The sequence below is a fragment of the Suricata suricatta genome, chromosome 8 (genome assembly GCF_006229205.1).
Source record: "Suricata suricatta isolate VVHF042 chromosome 8, meerkat_22Aug2017_6uvM2_HiC, whole genome shotgun sequence".
In the NCBI taxonomy this organism is placed as follows: domain Eukaryota; kingdom Metazoa; phylum Chordata; class Mammalia; order Carnivora; family Herpestidae; genus Suricata; species Suricata suricatta.
In genome coordinates this window covers 116,810,611-116,835,763 of record NC_043707.1, presented here as the reverse complement: position 1 = coordinate 116,835,763, position 25,153 = coordinate 116,810,611, and the positions used below count along the sequence as shown (strand labels likewise).

Below are 25,153 nucleotides of genomic sequence, written 5' to 3'. Positions count from 1 at the left end.
CTGCGATTTGGTGGAACGGATGGCTGGTCTCTGCAACCAAGTCAGAACCTGTTGTGTGTGACGAGGCAGGATGGAGGAGATGCCACCGTAAGCCGTGTTTGCTTCCAGCTGTGTTTCTTCCCGCCAGTCTGCCCTTAGCCTCCTGAAGACTGACCCCAAGGATACAAAGGCAGCATTTAACAGGGGCACAAAGGCCGGAGCCAAGGGATGTCCCAGGGAACTGGGGAAAATGAACATGTGGAGAAGAGAGAAGCAGGCAGCTGAAAGACCCAAAGTTCCACGGCGCCACCAATGCTCTGGACTCATGGAACTCCCCTGGGCAGGAGCCAGAAGCAGGGCTCCTAACGGCTGTGCTACCGAGGGAGCTCCCAGTTGAAAGGAGAAGGGTTTTTGATGTCCGAACACTTAAACCCAGCATTTCTCCAGCTGAATCTCTGGTTACAAGTCAAATTTCTACACGACGTAGTTCTAGAAAGCCCCTGCCATCCCAGCGGGAGGGTGGGAGGGTGGCCTGCGTCCTGAGAGAAGAGGAAGGACGAGGCAGGGGTGGGCCGCCCGCTCCCTCCTCACCCTCTCGGGCTGACAGCCACGGCCCCCAGCTCTGCCGGCACGTACCTTCACACCGCAGCACAGCGCTGTTCCAGACCACGCTGCCCTCCTTCAGGATGCAGGTGATGGTCTCCGAGCCCTGAGTCCCGAGGAAGCCTTCGTCACACAGGAAGGAGATGGAGCTTCCCAGCTGGAGGCTGTCACCAAACCGTTTGCCGTTTACTGGGACGCCAGGATCTGGGCACTCGTTGTGTCGGAAGGCTGTGGGGATGGGGGTCAGGGACGTGATTAGGGAGAGCTGGTGTGCAGAGGGACCCCCATGGAAAACAAGCTAGACCGCCACTACTTCCACAAGAACCCGCCACGTCAGAGAGGGAGCCAGACACTCGAGAAGCAGATACCCCAGAACCAACGAGCCACATTGGGCACAAAGTAGGTGGTTGTTAGACTTGATCTCCTGCCTTCCTGAACACTTACTCCAATTTCATCCTAATAAACGCATATGGATCAGGCAGCGGAGTATTTCTCATGTAGCTCATTTACGTCCTATCAAGATTCCATGAAGCAGACACGATTACCCTAGTTTACAAATGGGAAAACTGAGGCTCCACATGGCTTAGAAGCAGGGCTGCCTCCTCCTGCCACATCCATTCCATGCTCCCCTAACTTCAGACAGTATGGGATCGTTTATTTTGCGGATGAGCTGGACTCCAAGTCCTGTGACACTAATAGACACTAAGCATCATAAAGTAGGTGCCCTGGACTCAACCCTGTCTGAAGCCATTTCCTTCATTTCCTGGTGTGTTGTCAGGCTGCCTCTCACTCTGTCTGGGCACCTGATGATGCAGTGGGGATAGGGCGGAGGAAAGAGAGCGCCTGCCGGTTTAATTGAGCTTTGCCTCTTGTTAGTTACACAGTCTGGGCAACTTACGTAATGTAGCTGAACCTCCACTTCCTGACCTATAAAATGGAGACAGTACTACACCGGCAGGGTCATTCTGGGAAATAATGGGGAAGTTGATACGAATTTGCAAGTGGAGAATGTTTGGGACTGCGCCTGACAGATGGTGAGTACTCCCTGAGGATGAGTCCCCTTCCCTCTTTCCCACTGGGTCTCCACCCAGCTCATTCCCAGCCTGCCTCAGTTAGGGGTGCCATGGTTCTCCCACTCAGGTCTCTGAGCCACACCCCATCTGCATCCCTGCTGTTGTGAGCATGGCGGTTTCCAGGCTCCATGGCTGCGCAGGCACGTTGCCCCCTTAGGTTAAGAACTCAATCTGCAAGCCTCTGAAATTCCCTAGTGATTGAAACACTTGCACAACCAGAAACAGAAGGGCCCTGGAGGCTGTGGGATGTTGCTGGAGGCAAGAGACCTGCAAAGCTGGGGACCCTTCCTACTGATGCCGAGCCGTGGGAGCATGTGACTGTGGAGATGACTGTGATGATACCCCTTGGAGCCTTGGCAGATGCCCCAACAGTCTTCCCGCTGAAATGCAAAGCCCAGCTCAGCCCAGACTTAGTCCCCTCACCTTCCTTCATCAGCAACGGTGACTGTGAGGTTGCCTTGACATTTAGAAAGATGGTGTGGGAAGAGGAGTGGCACTCGGGGCCCAGAAGTCCCGACGCATGTATCTCTTCAGACCGCGATCAGTCACACATGCACATGCGCACATGTGCACGCACACGGGGACGCACACATGCAGGGTTATGAAACGACTCCCAACATCTGGGCGCTAACGCTCTAAATCAAGGACTTAAATACTGCTCAGTTCTACCTGTACCCTTTTCCAAGCTTCAGTTTCCTGGCATGTAGAAGGGGTAGATAGAGCTTAGCTACTGAAGTATCTGCTGAGCAGTCCGGGGGGTGATGACCATGGAGGCCCTCACACAGCAGGTGCTCAGGAGACAGCGGCTAACGCCTTCAGTGTTCAGAATGCCCCACAGAAGGATTAGCTTTCCTCTGAGGAGCACTGGGGTATAAACGGGATCACTGATCCTTGTTACAGGGATGCAAGCTTCACGTCAGCATGGGGGCGCCACCCAGGGTTCTCTTGCTATGGGCAAGCTACCTGGGAGGTGAGCTCCCTGAAGTTGGGCAGATTCAAGTTCAGTCTAGATGGTCGTCAGTTGCATGTGAGCAAGGAGCTTAATGTCCAAGGCCCCACACACCTGTCCACGGACTACTGTTATATCAGCTACAGCAGTCTCACCCCAGAAGTCTGTAAAAATATGGATTATGGGGCCTCGTCCCCTTAGGGATTCTGATTCAGCAATGGGACCCAGATTTAAAAAATTACTTCTACTTATCTATCCAACTATCTGTATAAATGCATAGAAAAATATCCAATGTCTGCAATTAATGTTCACTGGCAAGATTCATTTCTGGGTGGGGGGGATCTTAGGGTTGTAGTTAGTACTTTGTCCTTGACCTGCCCCATTTATTGAGTATTTACGTGTTGGACGCATGTCATTTTTCTAGTGGTGGAGAAGCCCTGGAGAGGAATGCTGGGTAACAGCTCGGTTCTCACTTAGGTCAGGCCCACCACCTTTTGCCTCTCCCCACTCCCCCCGCCCCTGGGGACTTAGCATGTGCTGCTTTCTGGAAAGCAGGCACTTCCTAGGTTTTGCTAGGAGACTCAGTAGCCAGTTTTGTCCCAGGCTCTCCATCACTGTCTGCATTTGCACTGAACCTGCAGTTTCCAGTCTCCCTGGGATTCCTCTTACCCTTCTTCCTACTCCCACCAGGGGGAGAAAAGGAGCATTAGTCACTCATGGATCTCTCCATTCAGTAAACACTTTCTGATCCTTACCAGGTCAAGACCCTGTGCTGGGCAGAGGGGTAGGAACATATGCATGCATACCCCTACCATTCCACAGCTCACGATCTCATGGTAAAGCAAGGATGAGGGGGGATAAGCTAGAAGCTAGAGCGGCAGTGCTAGACCGGAAAGACTGGGGAAGACAGAACTGGGGGCTTCTGCTTCCTCCTGCCTGTGGACAGTGGGAAGATCTCCAGATCCCTGGACAAGGCATGCCCTGAGAAGACTGATTGTTTCTAGAACACTTACATTCTGAAGAAGGTGCTGAAGGGAACATCAGGAAAGGGCTTTAGTTTGGGTGGTTCCTTGGAATCTGAGGTCCCCAATGGTCCACTATTTTGGCACCTGCTGGTTTCAGCTCAACTAGACCCCAGGAGCAGGCAGGACAAGGGAGCAAGACAGCTCTATGCCAAAGGAGTTCAGCAGGGGCTGTGAGGAGATCCGTTCTGTCTGGGGTGCCTGGGTGGCTCCATCAGCCACGTCTCTGACACTTGATTTTGGCTCAGGATCTCACGGTGGTTAAGATTAAGCCCCTTGTTTGGCTCTGTGCTGAGCAGGGAGCCTGCTTAAGATTCTCTCTCTCTCCCTCTGCCCTTACCCAACTTTATCTCTTAAAAAAAGGTACCAGACTATGTGAGTGTTTGCGTGCATAAAATCGAGTGTGAGCTAGGGGCTTGCATTTCATAAGAAACCTCTGGAAGAGGTCAGTTGCTCAGGCAGACCCAGCTTGAGCCCCATTTGACTATTTACCATTAGCTAAGTTCACTGGGTCTACAGTGAACTTATTATGACCTGATAAGTACTTTTTGCTATCACTGGGCAGTTTGCTATTTCCATCCCACCTTCGCTACTGCCCCAGGAGGCACAGACATGGAAAGAATTACCCCTTAGCTTCAAGCTGCTTCTAGAGATGGGGCCCAGGATTAAAACTGGAGGTGATGACTTTTGGACTGTGGTCCTGAGAGGAGTAATGAGGAAATGCACCAAAGACAAGGTTAAGAAGCCTCAGATCCAAGCAGAAACACTGCTCGAGACCTTTGTTTCTGATTCGGCTATGGGGGTGGGAACTGGGCAAAGTGAGGTGCAAGAGCCCCACTGGGGATCCCTGAAGTCAGCAGTAAGCAGGTGTTCAAGGCCAGGGAGGGGCACATTGGAGTGGGATGGACAACAATGAGTGGCTGACACAGGCTTGATCTCCCTTGGGCCATTCCTGGTTCTAACTGGGCCTTCTAAGACGGGGAGCAGGAGAGGGGGAAATGAGGTTCCAGCCTTGTTATACATTACATATGGCGCCTATAGGAAATAGATGCTCAAAAGAGAGCAACATGGTAGGAAAGAGCACCCTGGCCAGCAGCTGGCACTTTCTGCTCTTCCTGGCCTTGTGGGAGCATGATGCTGGGGCACTGCAGCCAGGCAAAGCCCTTGGAGGTGGCCCACCCACACCAACCCTTCTCCATGGGGGCACCCTGGACCAGGCCCAGAGCTGATGCACGGAGGGACTGAGAGGGGACTCACTGGTGAAGGTGATGTTGAAACCCCTCTTCCCTGTGGAGTGGTCAGTCTGGAACTCGAGACGGGCCACATGGCCGCTGCTTGTGATGGAGGAGGGGAGCTGGTTTCCTGAGAAGGTGCCCAGGACCGGGGCCTCGGCCGTGGCTCCATCCTTGATGACCAGGAAGTCAAACTGAGGCTCCACGTCAATGTCATTGAAAGCCAGGTGGATGCGGCTCTCGGGCCGGGCCAGGATGAGCCAGACGCAGTGGAGGTGGTTGCCATAGTCCTCTGGGTAGTTGGGCGACAGGACGACCCCAGAGGGGCTGGTGAAGTTGAAGAAGCAGGAAACTGTAAGAGAAGAGCGGTGGAGGTCAGTGAGCGTCCCTGCACTCTGCCTGGGCTACCGAGGGTTGGCACGGGGAGCATTTCCTTGGCCTAAAGAGCAATGGAAAGAAATGGGGACAAAAGGGTTGGGTCGGCCTGGCTGGGCTCTGATCTCTCCTAGCTAGTGGTGATCCACTGGCTGGCAACTAGGGTCAGGGTATGCCAAGTCCATTTCTCCTCTTTGAACGGTTTTGATGGGGAAATAATAGGTGCACCCTGGGGATTCTGACAACCTCAAAGCTACATAACTATGCTAAGGAGGTGCTGGGTAAACACGGTCTCTCAGAGTCCAAAGCTTTAGAAGAAACCTGGCGCAGGGGTCATGGGGCCTCATCTCAGTGCCCTGCCCTCCTCCTGGCCTCTCTCCTATTTTATCCTAAGGACGCATTCTTCTGAAAATCCTTACAGTCAGCCCTTCTCATGCCAGTGACTAACAGGACCTGGACCAAGGCCGAGGCAAGGGAAATGCTACAAATGAAAAAACAAACCAGTGAACACTAAACCAAAATTAAAAAGGAAAATAATAGAATGAAAAAAATTGCAACACATATGTCAAAGGGCAAATATCAATATTAAATTAGAGTTCATAATTGTATAAGAAGAGCACCAAGATGAGCAAAGAGTGTGCTCACAGGATTCATAGGAGAGAAAATAGAATATGAAAACACAGTCCATTTCGCTAATAAAAAAATAAAGAAAAAATACAGCCCAATATTGTTAAGGCTTTGTGGAAACTCATGTGTATTTATTGCCAGTTGCAGAGTAAAGTTGATATAATCCTTTCGGAAGGGAGTATATGAATTTTTACCCACAGCCACAAAACTATTCAAATATTCTGACTCTGTAATCTCTAGGAATTAATTCAAAAGAAAAAGAGCCACTTGGACAAAGATGTTTATAGTGACATAATTGCATTACAGAGAAAAAATGTGAGCAACCTATATGCCAGCCTAATAATACCAGGTAAATTATAGCCTTTAATGTGATGCTGTTTGAACGAAATCATTAAAGTGATAAATATGACCCTGTAGAAAGAAGAACGTTAAGCATCATTTTAAGTAAAACAGTAGATCATAAAATTATATGTATACTTCTGATTATAGCTATTACATATTTATTTACACCTGGATAAAGACTGGACATGAGCCCCTGAATAAAAATTGTTTTCTAGTAATAGGTTTTGGGGTAGTACTTTTTCAAAATGAAAACAATATTTAATTTTCCTGACTACAAAAAATGAGATAGGCTTATACTAAAAATTTGTAGATGTAAAAGTATAAAGAGGGTAGGAACTAATATGGACAAACATCTGAATCCCTTGGTAACATTTATGTTGGTGTTTGATGTTCATAATATCAAAACTTTGGTAAACATAGTATTTGGCTGATTAATTATAATGAAGCTGAAGTGAGAAATAATAATGAAGTCATGCTTGCAAAAGAAACACACAAAACAAAGGAATTTATTGGTCACTCTTTATGTTGAGCTTCTCCTTCCTTTCCCTACTCTACCAGTCTTCCCCTTTTCTGCGTTAGGTATTTCTTTTCCAATCTGCTACTCAAAGCCCTCCCATCCACTTCTGCAAAGTGAACCTGGTCCCTAAGACACATTCAGTCTCACCCTTGTAATCTCTGTTTAGGGGTTCAGAAAGAGTCTGAGCCAGGGGGAGAGCTGGACATGAAAATGCTATTAGGCAACACAATATATAATTAATAGTGATTATTATAATATATTAATGGCAGTTACCAAGTGCAGGGACTGTTCTGAGCACTGTCATCAATTACTCAATTTAGCTGTCACAATAACACTATTTGGTAGGCAGCCCATTTTAAAGAGAAAGACACTGAGGCACATAGAGGTTAAGTAATTTGTCAAGGTGGCTTGGCCAGTAAGTGGTAACAGCAAGTTCAAAGCCATCTGACTCCAGGAGCCAAGCTCATAGCCACCCCTCAACATCCTCTCCCAGGATGACAATAGTATTGCTCACTGGGCCTAACGGAGTCTTTGAGAGTGTTCTCAAAATTTGCTGAATATCAGTTGGTCAGACCTAACTAACCATTACATTAGCACTGAAGTGGGCAGCCACTAGGCTGACCATGGATGCCCCCTCACAGCCATGCCATCTCCATCTGCAAGCATAATGCCAATCGGGAGGACTCTTAACACAACAAAGCCAATGATCTTGAAGACAAGGGGAGAAGTCACAAGCCCTGCCTACCAGGAGAATCACACCAAAGTGGATTGAAGGCAAAGAGAAGTCTATGATTTTAGAGGGAAGACCATCAGAGGCACCGGAAGCAGGTGAACAAATGGATTTGCTGCACGGAGAATGTAATGAACATCATCTGAGTCTCCCACCCCCACTCCGTCCCTCTATCACATTATTCTTTATTCTTTATACCCCTTCTCCTGGGTTGCCAACTTGCAAAGCTCCAGGGGCGCCATTTTGATCAGTTGTATACAACAGCTTTACCTAGCACTCACTAAAATTATCTTGTTTACTTTGTTGTTTATGGTCTGTCCCTCCCTCTCCCAACATAAACACATATGCTCCATGACGGTAGAAATATTATCTGTTTGATGCCTCTGGGGTCTTTATGGCTCCCACAATGCCTGGTGCATTCACTATGGGTGCACAATCAATACTTGCTGACTGAATCAATGAGTATGGTTGACTCCTGAACAACACAGGTTTGAACTACACACATCCACTTACATGTGGATTTTATTTTTTGGATAAATATAGCACAGTATTGTAAATATAGTTTTAATCCTTATGACTTTCTTAATAATATTTTCTTTTCTCTAGCTTATTTTATTATAAGAATACAAAATATAATACATATAACATACAAAATATGTGTTAATCAACTGTTTATGTTATTGGTAAGGAATTTGCTCAGCAGCAGGGTACTAGTAGTCTAGTTTTTAAGGAGTTAGAAGTTATATATGGATTTTTTTTACTGTACAGGATTTGGGGGGCATGTTGGTACCCCTGCCCCCATGTTGTTCAAGGGTTAACTGTATTTAATGTTTGATACCATCTGAAAAGATGGAGACATGAATACGTGTGCCTCACTTCCCCATCCCATAACAATCCCAAAGCAACAGAATTGACCAAAGTGAAAAAGAGGTGGATACCTGAGTCAGCTCTCAAAAAAATGCTGTGTCATCACCCTTACTGCATTTCTCTTAGACACAGTACAGATCTGTTCCTAAATAGCTTAGAGTAGAAAAGAGAATGGCCCAGCCAAGTTACTAAACAGCAAAGCCAGTAGAAACTGCTCCCAATGTCAAAGGCCATAAAAAACAGATTATTTACATAGACTTCATTAAAAAAAAACACTCAAAGATGTTTTCTACCCAACTGAGAGATGAATCAAAATGAAGAACTCAAATGGAGGAAAGTTATGGTTTATATAAAATGGAAAAAAAATTAGCAAGAAACAAATAAACCGTATAGTAAAAAATCTAAATAATTGCTATAAACATAATTCTAAAACAGAATGCAAGCGTAACAAATATTCTTTCGAAGAGAAGATAAAAGACATCACTCCTGCCTAAACCCCAGGGTAAAAATCTGCAGAAGGCACTGATATAAAGTGTAAAGTTGGAGCAAGGAGATATGTTAATTTCCTCATCTTGCATGAAACTCTATTATATAGTTTCTGTGGTTAATTAGAGAAATATAGGTTAGAGCATGTTTTTAAAGATGTTAAGAGTAATTAGTAATAGACTATAAAGTAGCTTATCTTCAAAATTACCAAAGGGGAAAAAGGAAGGCAGTCAATTTAGCAAAAAGTGAAATTCAAAGGCAACAACAAGGAAGCATAAAGAGGGGAAATGTAAAGTAAGTGCTAAAAAAAAAAAAAAAAGACAAGAGATAAAACATTATTTATGATGATACATGTATACAGGTTAATCTGTTCCCATAAAATATAATCTTCATTTCATTTTGGAATGAGATACACAGCTTCCACAAAGGACTCAGACGTTAAAAAGACTGGAAGGGGCCAAGACAGCTCAGACGTCACATCAGAAGAATATTAGAGTTTACCGATGCTAAGGCTCCAGAGATTCCTATGTATTTGGTGGAGTGGGTCCAGAGCATCACAGGTTCTCCCCAGTTGACCCTAAATGTGCAACCAAAGTTTCAGAAGGACTGATGGAGGCAAATGCAAACCACATGAATAAGGAGCTTTCATATTAAGATCAGACCCTTGGACATTGTAATGTCACACCAGACTCTTGGATGATGATCCTTATTCTGGTTGACAGTCCTATGGATAGCTACCAAGAGACATTTCTTCTTGTACCTGGAAGGCGATGAAGTTTGTAAACTGACACTAATAGAACAAGAATGTGGTCCTGCAAAGCTTGCTCTTACACCCCATGAGATAACTCAGATTTGTTGCTGCGAAGGCAGGAAACGGGAGTATGCATCATTCTAGAAAGGTCTAATCTTTCTCGCTCTGGAAAATTATGTTTGCATGTTACTCTGGAATGTTTCCGTTAGGGAACAGAGTTTGCTTCTTAGTGTCCGAAATGCGGAAATCATGAAATGCTGTGATTGGATCTCATCACTGTCAATCATCGGGGTTAAAAGAGGCAGATAAGGTGCCTCCCACTTCAGACGTAGTTATGCTCATGGATCTTGACCTTTGATAAACCTTTAAATCAGAGGGCTCTTATCTGGTTCAGGCTTTTGAAAAATAATAAAGGTGGCAAACTTATTATCAGGGACATGCCTAATTACTGTGTGTTAATATCACATTGTTATTTGATAGGATCTTGAGTGGAAAATGCAAGGTTCGTGTTGAAAAATTCTCCCTTGCTATCTTTTCTTTTGGTGTTGTCACTGCTGGCTTCGCTCCTTTCAGAACGATAATTCAATTACTGGGGGCTGACAAAGCAAAACAAAATCCAAAGATGATACTGAAAAGATGGATGGTACACACATTCCCAAATGAAGATATGATAAATATGACATGTTATGGCCCAAAGCACTGATGCGGACCAAATATACCATTTTTTTAAAAATACAAAAGTTGGAGAAAAAGATACCAATCTGAAATCAAAAGTAAATAAAGATAAAGAGGACCTGTAAAATACTCTGAGTGTGTATGTGTTCCATGAAACTGTAGCAACGAGGAACATAACCCTCCTTATAAGTGCCCATGAAATATTACAGAACTAGACTTTATTTTAGGCTACAAGGAAATCTCCATAAACTTCCCCACAAAGAAAAAGCTGTGGGGACACATTTTCTGTTCACAGTACAAATGAACTAGGAATCAGTAATAGAAGTACACAGAAAGATCCCTAAATCTCTTGAGAATGCACAGAACTCTTTCTTAACTAAGTTTGTTTGTTTGTTTATATTTTAGTTAGTTCATATAAAGTACAATATTCATTTCAGATGTAGACTTCAGTGCTTTGTCACTTACATACATCACTCAGTGCTCATCACAAGGGCCCTCCTTAATACCTTGAGTTCAGAAAGGAAACAGACTCTGTCAACACCAACTAGTTATAATAATGATGGTGATATTAGGTCAAAGCTGGATTTCACAGAAAATTCATAGCCTTACTCATTATTAAATAATAGAGAAATGAGTGAAATAAATATTTAAGCTTAAAAGTTACAGAGAGAATAACTGAACAAGATCAAGGAGAGATAGGAGAATAAACTTAAGATAAAAACAGAAAAAAAAAACCTGGAGGGACTAATAAACAGGAAACTTCTCACTGATCTACTATAGAGAAGGTATGTATACATAGAGACAGCATAGTAAAATTAAGGAACTAAGCCAAATATAAAAGAATAGTATTACAACATACTAATAAATTTGAAATCTTCACAAAACAAAATGTCCTAGGAGATTCTGAATTACCAAAATTATGTGAAGGGAAAAACCTGAGGAAGCTGGAACATACTTAAGGAGTAGGTGGTTTCATGGCTATCAAGCTTTAAAAATTGAAACACACCATCATAGCCATGCTGTTTACATTAATTTTGATACAAATACTCCCACAAAATTGTATGTATGATACACATATTCACACCTACCTACTCAAACACCAACATACCCACAGTGTAAAAAGAAATCCTATATGCAAATTGCTAGCAAATTAAATTCAGCCCTAAAACAATAAAAAAACACAATCTATGTAATGAGAACAACAAAACTTTATGGATGGGTAGAAAGGAAAATTTTAAAATGGAAGAGGCACCTGGGTGGCTCAGTTGGTTAGCCATCAGGCTTTGGCTCAAGTCATGGTCTCATTGTTTGTGAGTTCGAGCCCCATGTCGGGCTCTGTGCTGACAGCTCAGAGCCTGGAACATGCTTCAGATTCTGTGTCTCCCTCTCTCTATCCCTCCCCTCTCTCTCTTTCAAAAATCAACAAACACTGGGGAGAGTGAGGGACACAGATCATGAAAGACTACTGAATACTGAAAATGAACCATGGTCTGAAGGGGAAAGGGGAGGAGAGGGAAGGGGGTGATGGTCATGGTGGGGGGCACTTGTGGGGAGAAGCACTGGGTGTATTATGGAAACCAATTTGAAAATAAACTATTAAAAGATAAATAAATAAAAACAAAAAAAACCCCAAACATTAAACAAATTTTTAAAAATGGGAGGCAAACTATTGAACTATTGTTTTGGATAAAGAGTTCATATTATTAAAATGACAGTTATCCTCAGATCACTGTATAAATCAAACATAATTCCAGGCGCGACCCACACCAATTTTTTTTCTTCTGGAACTTAAGACAATTGTAATAAACAGGTGAAAGGAGCCAACCTTCCCTTAAGGAGATGAGGAGTAATACGTATGAGGTGCTCGTGCGCATTCCAAGGTCATCATATGTCTTTAGCTCTTACAGCAACACTCTGAGGTGGAGACCACTATCCGCGTTTTACAGATGCAGAAGCTGAGTCCCAATCACCTGCCCACAGTCACACTGCAGGTGGGTGACATGCTGGGATGCGAACCCAGTCACGCCGGCGCCAGAGCCCAGGCTCTCAACCATGACACCTGCTTCCTCCCAGTGTAAGAAGGCTCTGCCATCTCAGATATAAAGCTGCGATAGTAAAACCTGTATTGTATTAGCTTTAAATGAGAGATAAATGGAGCTGGAAAAGAAAAGTTCAGAAACAGACACAGACACCTAAAAATTTAGTGTCTGACAAAGGGGGCTTATGAAATTGGCAGGGCAAAGGTGGACTGACCAATAAAGGAGGATTGGACAAATGGCTAACCAGTTGTGGAAAAAATTAGATTTGTGCCTCGCTCAAGGTACCACAGAAGAACTAGACAAAAGTATAAGGAATATTTGTGTCATCTCGGAGGTGGGGAAGGACTTTCTTAGCATTACACCAAAGTTAGAAATCATAAGGCAGATGATATTTTTAGTGACAGAAGTGAAAACCTTTTGGATTTTAAAAATCACCATAAACAAAAGCCAAATACTAAGCAGCAAGTGGAAAGGAAATATTTGGAGATTATTACAGCTAAATATTTAATATGTTTATCATATAAAGTACTACAATTCCATAAAAAGATAAGCAATAGAAATATGGGCCAAGGAAATTAAGAGGCCACTAATAGAAGAATAAAGCTGGTCAACAGAGATGCTGGAAATGTACAATATTACTAGAAAACAGAAATGTCAAACAACAGAGCTATCAAATTGGCAAAGGAAAGACAGACAGCATGGAACTTTGCAAGAGAATGGAGAGACTCTGGCAGTGCAGATGGAGAACGAGCAGCCAAGGTGGGAGGAAAAACAGCAGAGTGGCTTCCAGAAGGAGGGAGGGGCTTTCTGTTCTGAGTACAGTTGAGCATCTGTGTATGGTGGGAGCCGAAAGAGACCCCTCGGTTTTAGCAACACAAGGCTCATCCTTGACCTTGGTGAGAGCCGTCCCCAGTGCGGGGCATGCAGAGGTCAGACTGGGCAGGTGACAAGGGAGCAGGAGGTGAGGAATGGACGCAGCAGAGAAGACATCCTGCCAGAGAAGTCTGGGCGTAAAGGGGAGCATTAGAGAACCGGCAAGGTGCTCTTTAAGTTACGAGAGACGTAGGGCAGTTTAACCGGTGATGGGAGGACTTGGCAGACAGGGAGAGCTGGAGAGACAGAACACGGAGGATGGATTGCACATAAGGCAAAGGTTCTCGAGAAGGTGTGAGGTGAGGGAGACTCTATAGCAAGATTTTTGCAACGGTCCATTAATCACTGGTCATGAAAGTGATGTGCTGGGTATTAAGTTGGATGCTAAAAGAAAAAAGAAGAAAAGGAAGAGAATGGAAAGTATTTGAGTGCACTGTAAGTGGTAAAGGTCAGAACTGTTGTGAATCGTCCATTTCAATTATGTGCAAGTGTGTGTGTGAGTGTGCACCGTGTAGCATTTCTTATTGTGAGTTCGGAGGTGTTCAAAGATCGCTGATCAAAAGCCTAAATGGGATGTATAATCTATAGAGGGCCTGATTCTGGATGGCAGAGAGGAGATAAGATCTCTATTATAAAAGGTGAAAGGGTGAGAAGGATGTAAAGGAGTATAATCTATAGGCTCAGTGTTTTTGCTACTTGCAAGATGAGGACTTTGTCTGCCCATGAGGGGGTGTCAAGGTCATCCAGAGCAAGGTGAGGGCAGGGGCTGCTCATGGGCTTGAGGGGAGTGGCAAGTATTTGGGACAGCTTCCATAGAGAAAAGAACCACTGGCTGACTTGAGAAGCACAGATGGGTGTTGGCCAGGCGCTGCTGCAGATCTGAAACCGGCACCCATGAATCCACAGCAGCATCAGTTTGCCTGGTCGGATGATTTTCTCCAGCAGTGTTCACCCAAGCAGAAGAGGCCCAATCAGGTCGCTCTTCCTTCACTGTGTGTCTCTGGACCAGTAAACTGAGACAGCTCTGCTGATTGATGCTATAGCTGAGCTGGAAGCAGAGGCTTCACAAACCCACCCTTGAATTTCTTTTGCCTCCTGCTCTGAAGCTCAGTGTATGTTAATGTTCATCAGAGTTATCCTAACATCACCTCTGGCACTGGAGGTTGGAGAAAGTTATTTAACTTGATTAGGCCCGTGGAACTTGTTCTCAAGGTCACGTGCAGGAGGAGTGAGGCAGGGCTCATCCTTATCATAAACAAGATTAAGTTAAGGTGTGGTTCTCTGTAGGGAGAATACTGAGGATGTTATAGAAACTCACACCTTCCAAAGGAGCATCAGGGATAAGCAGCAATGTTGGCCACATATTTCCTGATCACACAGTGTGTCCTCTTAAATTCATACTGGATGTAATCCAATCCACAAGCCATGAATTGTGCTCCTGGTTTTGTGTTCCTTTCTTCTTTTTTTTCTTTTGGCCCAATCCCCACCTCCCAGGCAGGCAAGATTGGGGTGCTGGTGCCCTGAGTTAGATGAGCAGGGCCTTCTACAGAGCTGATCCCTCCCTAATTCCTGAAGCACGTCCATTCTGTCCTCCATCACACACACTTGGGTTTCCCACCTCTGGCTATGCCCACCCCTTTGCAGACATTGGAAAGCTCTCCTCCTCTACCTGATGTTCACATTTTGGAACACGGAGGGATGGATTTCAGAGTTGCCTTCTCCTGTCTAACATTCTCTCTAGGACATCCCAGTGCACTCATGACTCTTAGATGTATGCCTCCAGTACGTATCACTCTTCCGAGCTCCAGACCTGTATATCCTGTGGTCTTTGCAATGTCTCCCCGGAGCCTGAGCACCCACAGAGCACCTGCTGTGTACCAAACATCACTCCCAGTATGGGTTGGCAACCAACAAGGCAGGGAAGCAAGCCCACAGTTTTCATGAACTCTACATTATAATGGAATGTAAGCCTGGGTGAAGGGAGAAAGCGAATGCAGTAGGGGGCATCCTGCTTTCAATGAGGAGGTACGAAATGGCCTGTCTGAGGAGGCAGTCTCAAAGATGTGGCCTGATGACAAGAAGATCACTGCAGAGGAGGGGTGCACGTGTGGGACAGGAGAGGGAGCACTGTGGCAGAAGCAAGAGGAACGTGAGATGAGATGAAGAGGATGGCCAAGGTCATTCAGACCACGAGAAGGAGTCTGGCTTTTGTCACAGCAGATTAAACTAAATACATCCAATAACTGAACTCCGAAGCCTTCTTTCCCAAACCTGGTTCTCCTAGACTCTAGGGTCTGGAATATTCCCTGGGTGTCAGCAAATGTTTCAGCCCTGCCAGCACTCAGTTATGGGCTTTCCTCTTCCCACTGCCCAGCTGCTCCTGCTTTATGCCATTGCCTCCCAAGTAAATGCCAGAAACCTAGGCCCTCCTGCGTGCGGCAGACTGGGTAGGGAACTGTCTGATGTACATCTCTACTGGGGATCCCAATGGCGTCTCAAATGCATGCCCAAAATTGAACTCTTTATCTGTTTTCCTAAGCCTCCCTCATTCCTTATCTCCATGAATGACAATACCCAGTTACTGAAGCAAAATGTATCAACTTCTTCTCCCACACTCCCATATCCAATCAGCAACTAACTTTGGTTGATTCTATCTCTTCAATATCTCTTGTACTCGTCACATCCCCATCACGCCTTTATTAAGTTAAGGCCCTCTTCCAGCTGCACTAATCTACCTGGTTTTCTGGCTTTAAAGCTCACTCCCCTTGAGTCCATCCTCTGTATTGGCTCCAGAGTGAATTTCATAAATCATAAATTCTTATGATGTTACATCCTTTCCTGGACCTCTTTAAATACTTCCTATTGTACAGAGGATAAAACCCAAACTCCTTAAAAAGAAACAAAAGACCTCCAAAGACCCAAGGCCCTTCCATTCCCCCATTGCACCCTACATTCCAGATGTATTAGACTACTCACAGCCCTGCGATATGCAAGGTTAACTTCATCGCTTGCCCAGCTATTTTACCTTTCTAAAATGTGCCTTCCTCCTGTCCACCTGGAAGGCTCTGTGAAGCATCACTTCTGTTGAGTGCTGTGGGTCCCTCCCACCTCTCATCCATCTTTCCTAGCTGCAGTCATAGAGTCTGTACGCCAGGTTCACCTCACTCAGTGCCAGCTCTGGCTTCACCCTACCTTCTTGAGCTTATCCCTCTGCCATGGGAACAGAATGCTCTCTGTAGAGACTGGTCCTTCAGCCTGGGTCTCAGGATGAGAGGCTCTATAGAGCCCAGTCAAGCCCCACAGAGCCTTAACTGACCTATAGCCATCATGGGATGTGAACGAGAAATAAATGTCTGTTGTTGCAGTTCCACTGAGATCTTTGGACTGTTCATATCATAGCAAAAGCTGATTAATACATTATGAAAAGGGATATAGCGAACTCAGAAAGTAAAGGGCTGCCTTTTGAATAAGGTGGTTAGAGAAGGCTTCTCTGGGGAGAGGACAGTTAATAAGTGATGAAAAGGACCCAGCCATTCGAGGAACATTCCAACACGGAGAGCTGCGCTTGTACCTTACCCCTCCCACCAGGGTAGGAAGTTTAGAGTATCTGAGGATCTGAAAGGGGGACAGTGAGTCTGGGCAGAGTAAGTGAGGGGGTGAGTGTCATGGGATGAAGGGAGAGGTAAGAAGGGGCCAATCACATCCTGCTTCATAGACCTTTGGCTCAGAGATCACCCTCAGCATCCAAAACATTCAGCTGAGGACCAATCCTTTTCTTGGGTCATGGTTAGCGTGGCTACATAATACATTGCTTAAATTGGAACATTTTTGAAAATGAAAGATGGTACTACTATTAATTACTTTAGGACACAAGGTATAAACTGGGATTGTCCCAAGCAAATATGAACATGTGGCCACCCACTGTAGTACTTTTATTTCCTACCACCAAAGTTTCCTTATCTCGAAGAGGTAGCTTTTGCCTCAAGCTCCTCATTCACAATCCAATCCCCTCTTGGAGCTGGAATCTTAAACTAAAGCTCGCTGATGAGGTTCTGACTGTTGCTAAATTCTTGCCTCCCACTACTAGACTTGTTCCCTGTACCCCCACCTAAGGGTTGGCTAGGTTCCTGTCATAAACTGACAACGCCACTCCTGTTCAACTCTTGGAATAACCCCTTGCCTGGAATTACCTTGCAGCCATGACTGCTTTTTGCCACACTTCTGGAACAATGCCTACCCAAACCATTCCTGATGCTTAGCCTAGCCTTTAGACCCTATCAAAAGCCAAGCTCTGAACTGGGGTCCTATGCACTCCTTAGCTGCTGGCTAAGGACTCATGTCTCCAGCTCCCAGGATAAGACTAGAACCTTATGGAACAAAGCATGAAGAAAATCTCTGCTCTGCATACCTGAGAAGAAGCTGAGTCTATTTTCTTGGGGTTCAGTTTTAATCTTCAAAACAGACCATAAATTATTTGTAAAATATACATAGCCAAGCTAAGCCACTACCCCCAGACTGGAACAAATGTGAATCCTGAAAATTTTCAGTATGCCTGTTATTTTTCACTTACTAGTTGCACATGTTTTTTGGGAGGGGGGAATTGGGGGACTACTGTAACTTCACTGACATTGTTTCCACACATATAAAAATTGGACTAATAACTTCTACATCACACCTTTGTTGTGAATTAGAAGTTACACGTTCGAAGGCACTGAGTGCAGCACCGTGCCTGGGCATGTGGGAAGTATAAAATCAATTTTTGTTGTATTTGAAATAAGAGGCACTTCCCACTTCTGCTGCTGGTGGTCGTGTCTCCACACATGCTCCCATTCAGCATATCTCCAAGTCTCAGCCAGCCTACTGAGGCAGCAAGAGACACGCCTCCCCACCCTCCCCTTGCATAGCCCATTGATACACAAAGCAAGACTCCAGACCAATGTTTGTTCTCTGGTCCTTAGTCCCTCTTCTCCTCAGTGAGTGAGTGGGTAGCTTCAAACCCAGAAGATTCTACAGGAATGACTGAGGGCTTAGTGGCTAACCATGCTTGGTATTACCTTCTGTGGGAAGACGAACTTATAAAAGGAGACACAGTCTATCAGTGACAAGGGGGGACCTGGTGCTGAAGAGATCTATACCTGAGTGTTAGATATCCTGTCAGTCTTGAGTTTAGTCTGGGGTTCTGATGAGCTGTGCTATGGAGGGGGGTAGTGAGTAGTGGATGCCTTGATGACCCAATCTCCCTTGAGTGTCAAGCATCTCACTGCTGTGAGGTCCCATGGCTGCCCCTGCCCAGACCCTAGGATCCCTGAATGATACTCAAAGGGTTCTTTCTTAGCCATGGAGCAGATCTCAGTCAACTGAGAGAATCAGCTTAAGCAGATAATTACCCTCTTCAGCCAAACACATGTATTAGCTGGGGAGAAAAGTATGTTGGTGTGATGCAGCCCAAGAACCCAAGTGTCCTCTAAGGGGGAAAGGGCACACATCTTCAACAACTCAGAAGGTACTCCCAGGACTGTACTTTGGGGCTTTTGGGGCCTATCCCCTTCATCTGAGTCTTGTCAGAGAGCCTCACCATCTTTTCTAAGGCTGTTTCAGTAGAGCATCTTCACTCAGGGAGTTTGGAACCAGCCGTGATCCTGGCCACCTAAAGCCCTGTTACACCTCAAACTACCACTGAAGACTGGAAAAGAACATTTAGTGGCTGCTCACCATGATCATGAGGAAGTATGTTTAGATTTCCCTCTGTGAGAATCCACAAGGATCCAGGGGACTTTACAGTTAGCCTAAGGGAGCTACTTTTAGGACTATGGGAGAGTCTTACCTAATTGCCAGAGCAAGATGAGAGTTAATCAGGTAGCCTATGGCAGCAGCCCTGTTCTTGGCCCATCTTCCCTGAGTTCCCTAGAATATTGTGCTAAAAGACTGGGGGAAGGGCCTGTAAACCCAAGAGGGTTATAGCCCAAGACTCTCCTAGAAAGCAAAGCTTCAGAAAAAGTGAGTGGTGCCTTCCCCAGGAACCAAAGAGCCCAGTGACACCCAGAACACCCAGGACTGATGGTGATGTACTTATGACCAAGTGAGAGGACAGATTTGCCCAGAGACTCACAGAATGGGGGAGGGACACCTGTAGAGCTTCAATCCCTGGCACTCGAGCCAGCAGCTGTCCAAACAGCCCCTCCTTGGGGAAACTCCTTAGTTCTCTTAGTCAGGCACGGCAGAGCACAGTGGAGAAGGCATGACCTACAGCGAGGCCACAGGAACACACTTAGCATAGCCATAACTTGGGAAATTTTACAGAAAAAAGAACCTGTTAATTATGCTCCCACAGGTGAAAGTTGAAGTGAGGATGGCAGATAGATGCTATCCCCACTGTAAGCAGGGGTCACAGTCCAGGATTAGACCCCAAAAGCTTGATCAATTTTCCCAGCCTTGTTTCACCCAGGTAGCTATAGCTATGGTCCTGAGATACCTTGGACCACGACTCTTAGCTGTAGGAATCTAGCCCTTGGACTGGGCCTTACACTAAGCTATGTTTGGTTCTGGACAGCTTCCTGAGTTCAACTGGGCTTAAATGCTGCCTGTGCTATGATCCTCTTTCAATTGGGATATGTTTTTCTTCCTATACATTCTGGGGGCACTTTGTGGCCAGGTCTATTATTCTAATAATTCAAACACCGCTTTATGATACAAGTATGTACTTATCACATTCACTAGACAATAAGCTCTTCAAGAGCAAGAGCCATACTAGAATCATTCCTGTTACTCTCCCAGTGCTGAGCACAATGCCCAGTGTGCAGCACGCACGCCCATTCATATTTTGCTGCCTTTCAATGAAATGAGAGGCAGACAATGGCAGCATCAAGTTGGAGTGTCAGAGTACTGAACTTTGCATCCCATTCCTCACTGGGATATGAACATGGAGGCCAACATTTCTTGGATCCCAGGAGGGTACCACCATCATAATGGCCACGTTATGGCAGTCTCAGCCTGGTGAGACTCACAGCAATGACATATGACCACATGTATCATAGCTCCATGTCTCAAGGGGCTACCATTTTGTCAGGGCACCAAACCCCTTAGCAAGAACGCAAAACTCCTCTGCAAACAACTGGCACAAAGTGCATGTTCTGTATTAGTGGCTCACAGATCTGACCTAGCAGCTAGATCTCCTAGGAAGGTTTTAGAAATACAATGCCTGGACCCCATCCCAGTCCTGCTGAATCAGAATTTCTGGGGATGAAGAGTCTGTATTTAAAAAGCCTATGAGTGATTCTAATGATTGGCTACATTTGGGGACATTTTAGACTGCAGAGGGCCACCAAAGAGACCTTCTTCCCCCATAAAATATCTGCCTATTTAAAAATAAAGTGATATAGAAGTGCTGATGCATAGGGGCACATGTACCCCAGTGTTCATAGCAGCACTGTCAACAATAGCCAAATTATCAAATCATGAAAAGAGCCTAAATGTCCATCAGCTGACGAGTGGATCAAGATGTGCTTCATGTACCCAAATGTTCATAGCGGCACTTTCTACAATAGCCAAATCATGGAAAGAGCCTAAATGTCCATCACCCGATGAATAGATAAGGAAGATGTGATATATATTCACAATGGAGTACTACATGGCAATGAGAAAGAATGAAATTTGGCCATTTGTAGCAACGTGGATGGACCTCGAGGGTGTCATGTTGAGTGAAATAAGTCAGACGGAGAAGGACAGATACCATTTGTTTGCACTCATAGGTATAACAGGAGAAACCTAACAGAGAATCATAGGGAGGGGAAGGGGGAGAGAGAGCTGGAGAGAGAGAGGGACACAAACCATGAGAGACTATTGAATACTGAAAACAAACCGAGGGCTGAAGGGAGAAGTAGAGGGGGGATGGGGGTGATGGTCATGGTGGGGGGCACTTGTGGGAAGAAGTACTGGGTGTTATATGGAAACTAATTTGACAATAAACTATTATAAAAAAAAAGAAGATGTGCTTTATATACACAATGGAATACTACATGTCGATGACAAAGAATGAAATCTGGCCATTCGTGGCAATGTGGATGGAACTCGAGGGTGTTATGCTAAGTGAAATAAGTCAGGCAGAGAAGGACAGATACCGTATGTTTTCACTCATAAGTGTAACAAGAGAAACTTGACAGAGGACCATGGGGGAGGAGAAGGGGGAAACAGTTGGAGAGGGAGGGAAGCAAATCATGAGAGACTCTTGAATACTAAAAACAAATTGAGGGCTAAAGGGGGAGGGGGAAAGGGGAAGGAGGTGATGGGCATGGAGGAGGGCACTTGTGGGGATGAGCACTGGGTGTTTTATGGAAACCAACTTGACAATAAATTACAAAAAAATAAAAAATTTTCTTTTTGGAACAAAAAGAAAAAAGAAAATCATGTGACTCTTGATCTTAGGGTCATGAGTTTGAGCCCCACGTTGGGTGTAGAGATTACTTAAATAAATAAAACTTAAAAAAATAAAGTGATAATAAGTAATGCTTGTGACCTACTCTGGCCTATCAGGGAGGGAGTGTTGACTTTACTTCCTTGAACATGCTGGCAACCTCCTTTGCAAGCCATGTCTTCACCCAGTCTATGCTCAGGTCTGCTGACGACCTTCATTCCAGGGGCTCAGTTCTTACAGCCAGATCGTTAGCCTAGGCCCAGACCTCCCTCATGGTCACGGGAAGTCCTATTCCCTCAAACCAGTGAGATGAAGTCTGAGTGGGCTAATGAGCAGTCCAACCCAGCTATACACTCAGGAGTTTGAGGACCCTCCTCTCTGTCACCCCCACTCCAAGGTGCCCAGCCTCGGGACTGGGATTCTGCTCTGATTCTTGGTTTCCTCTCCAGGCCCTTTCTAATCCTGCAGCCTTTGGCTGGGGCAGGGGTACCCTGGAGGGGTAGACCTTCTTCTCCTGGGTGAAGACTTGATTCAATCCAGAAGCTGCCTTCCTCCACTAGTATCTGCCTATTTAGAGGAAAATGTAACAAGGTATGACCCACACTGGCCTGGTAGGGCAACTATTGACTCTACTTCCTAGAACGTTCTGATAGGAAATGCTGGCTGCCACCTTTATGAGCCATCCCTTCATCCAGGGCCAGATCTCCCAGACATGGCTTCCCTCTGTTCTGGCTTACCCTCCCTGGGCTGTCCCTCTGGTCCTGGAATGCTTCACAGCCATGACTGCAGTGTCCCTTCCCCAGTGCAGGAGCAGACTCAGATCCTCCCCACTTTCCACCTCACTCAGACATTGTCCAAGGAAATGACTCTTCTGGATTACTGGAGGCCCTCCACAGAGGAGATGCCCCACCTCCTGCCCCCAACTCTGCAGAGCACTAGCACAGTGAGACCACAAATCTTCAGTGACTGGGTTCTTGAGGAGTGGGTAATAGGAGAAGGTGGCCCCAGAACTTTACATGCTGGTTTTCAATTTCTAGGAATTGGCCTGAAATACAAATTTGGACCAAAGCAATCCCCAGGTTCCCTTCTGCGCTCCTGGGGCCACCTGTGGGTTAGTGAGCCCTTTAAGGCAGCCTAGAGAACTGAGCAGAACATTATATCCACAGAGAATGTTCACACAGCTCTTGTTACAGCCCCATGTCCCTGATCACAAGCAGCGCCCAGGAATATTATCCCCCCGCATGGAGGCTGATGCTTTCAAACCTCAGCTGATCCCCATTCCGGCTCCAAACATTTGAAAAAGGCAATTTCCGAAGACCCTAGCTATTGCCATCATATTTTCTGGGCCAAAGGAAAGGATGTTCGAAATTGTTCTTGTCCTGGAAAATTCTAAGAGTATATATTTACAGGAGAAGCCAGGGTTCAGCCACAGAGAAGGGGGGGGAGGGATGGGCTTCACCTGTGCACAGGGCATTGAGGTCGGAGTGGGAGGAGAGTGAAGAAAGCACCTGCCTATTTAAAAATAAAGGTAGCAAGCAATGTATGTGACCTATATGAAGAAAACCCACAAAGCTGTTATATTTAGAGAAATGTAAGTAGATGAACAAAAAGAGTGACATGCCAGGTTTCTGGATGGGAAGGCTATGCATTATAAAAATGCCTATTTTCCTCCAGTTAATTTATGGTTTAATAGGAGTGCACATACAAAATCCCAATAGGATTTTTTTTTACTCTGACAAAATGATTCTAAAATTAATCTTGAACAACAAACAGATGAGAATAACAATGAATACTTCTGAAAGAGAAAATAATTAAGGGAGGAAGGAGTAGTTTCCAGCTCTGCCAGATATTAGAACATATTATAAAACAACAATTAAAATTATTCAATGCCGGGGCTGAGATAGAAATAGAGCAGCAGGACAAAGCATGTCTCAAGAAATAGACTTAACTACATGTGAGGATTCAGTATGTGATAAAACAATTCATTTCCCTCAAATCAAAAGGGAAATGAATTGCTTAATGCATCATGTTGGAAAACTGCTTAATAGTTTGGACCATACGTTAAACATTCCTCTAAATAAACTCCAGATGGATTAACAAATTATATTTTTTTAAAAATTGAATTACTGACAAATAACCAAAAATAGGACAAACTGCTTCTCAGCTCCATGGCAGAATGATAACTCTGTCAGCTTTGAAAAGAGATCGCAAATATTGAGGGTTTGTCTATATAAAACAAACGCACAATGAAAAATAGCAAAATAAATAAATAAATAAATAAAGGAGGCGGGGAAACAAGAGATCAGGAAAACACATGTATCAAATACCACAAAGAGTTTATACCCACAATACAGAAAGAGTACCTTCAAACTGGAAAGGAAAATAGCAACACAACACCATTGTGGCCACATGTCAGTGCAGATAGTTGCTGCATAGGGACTACAAATAGGAAATGCTCCTGTCCCCTCAAGACAGGACTGGACCTAGGGTGGCTGGAGGAAAGCTAGGACTGGCATCTCTGTCGAGGGTCCTATGATGGAGATCCTGACACCACTTTCATACCCCTTGGCCCAACAGGGACATACATGCCTCTGGCCAGTGGGTACCCAGCAGTCTCTCTCCAGACCCTACTCCAATGGACCCCCATCTCCCTTCTTTCACTCACACCCATTTAGAAAGCACTGCAAAAGCAAGGGCCCAGACAGGGGGGTGCATGCATGTATGCACATGTGTTCTTCAATGAAACCACAGAACAGCCTCACGCCACATAGGCCCAACTCCCATGGCTGCTCTCAGAACCCAGTGCTCCCTTCCTGGATGTTCCTGCTCCTACAGGAGCACCACCCGGCCCTCCCATCTTTCAGGCCCCATTGTTCTAACAGCGATGACTTCTCTATGCTCCAGGAGAAGGCGGGCTGCTGCTTCCCCGTTCAGCACCCACTACAATACTTGCCACGTCGTAGGCCCTAAAAGAATGACTCTTCATGGGGCAGATCCTAAATGCATCTGTATCACCAGCACTTTCCAGATGAAACACTAACTTTTGAACCACAAGAGCTCACTTTAACTTACATAACCATGTCTATCTCTACATCAGAGCAAGCTCTGTGAGGTCAAAGGCTGTGTCCAATTCATATCTGATTCGTAGTACTCATCATGACATTTGGCACATTACAGAAGTCGGCCAGGGATATATTCAACTCATACTTATGAAATTAGCAATGTTTTAAAAGGTCATGCAAATACTTGAGGTTTGGCGATGTAGATAAAGGTTGTAATAAGTTATATGACCTATATGAAGAAGACCACCAACTTGCTATTTCTAGAAAAGTGAAAGCACGTGAAGAAAGATGTCATGTTTCTGGGTGGAAAGGCCGCATATTATATTATCTTATTCTTCATCATATAGCTCTTGTTATTGGCTTTAGAAACTGGCACAATAATTTAGGGGAGCAACATAAGAGTGTATGTACGTCAAGAATCATAAAAATGTTCATATTCTGGCCTGATAATCTCATTCCTGGAAATCTAACCTATGGAAATAGTTCAAGAGAAGAAAGAAGAAAGCCATGTGCCTGAGGGTGTAAATCACAGCTTTACATA

General features: G+C 45.1%; 1 protein-coding gene across 1 annotated transcript in view; it reads right to left on the bottom strand.

The window, feature by feature from the left end:
- The window catches only part of CSMD2 (CUB and Sushi multiple domains 2), a 590,124-nt gene that overhangs the window by 221,557 nt on the left and 343,414 nt on the right, over positions 1-25,153 (bottom strand). Inside the window, exons 16-17 of the mRNA XM_029945853.1 lie at positions 4,884-5,210; positions 616-810 (exon numbers count right to left, since the gene is read on the bottom strand). Coding sequence (XP_029801713.1) covers positions 616-810; positions 4,884-5,210 — 522 coding nt within the window. The remainder of the gene's footprint in view (positions 1-615; positions 811-4,883; positions 5,211-25,153) is intronic.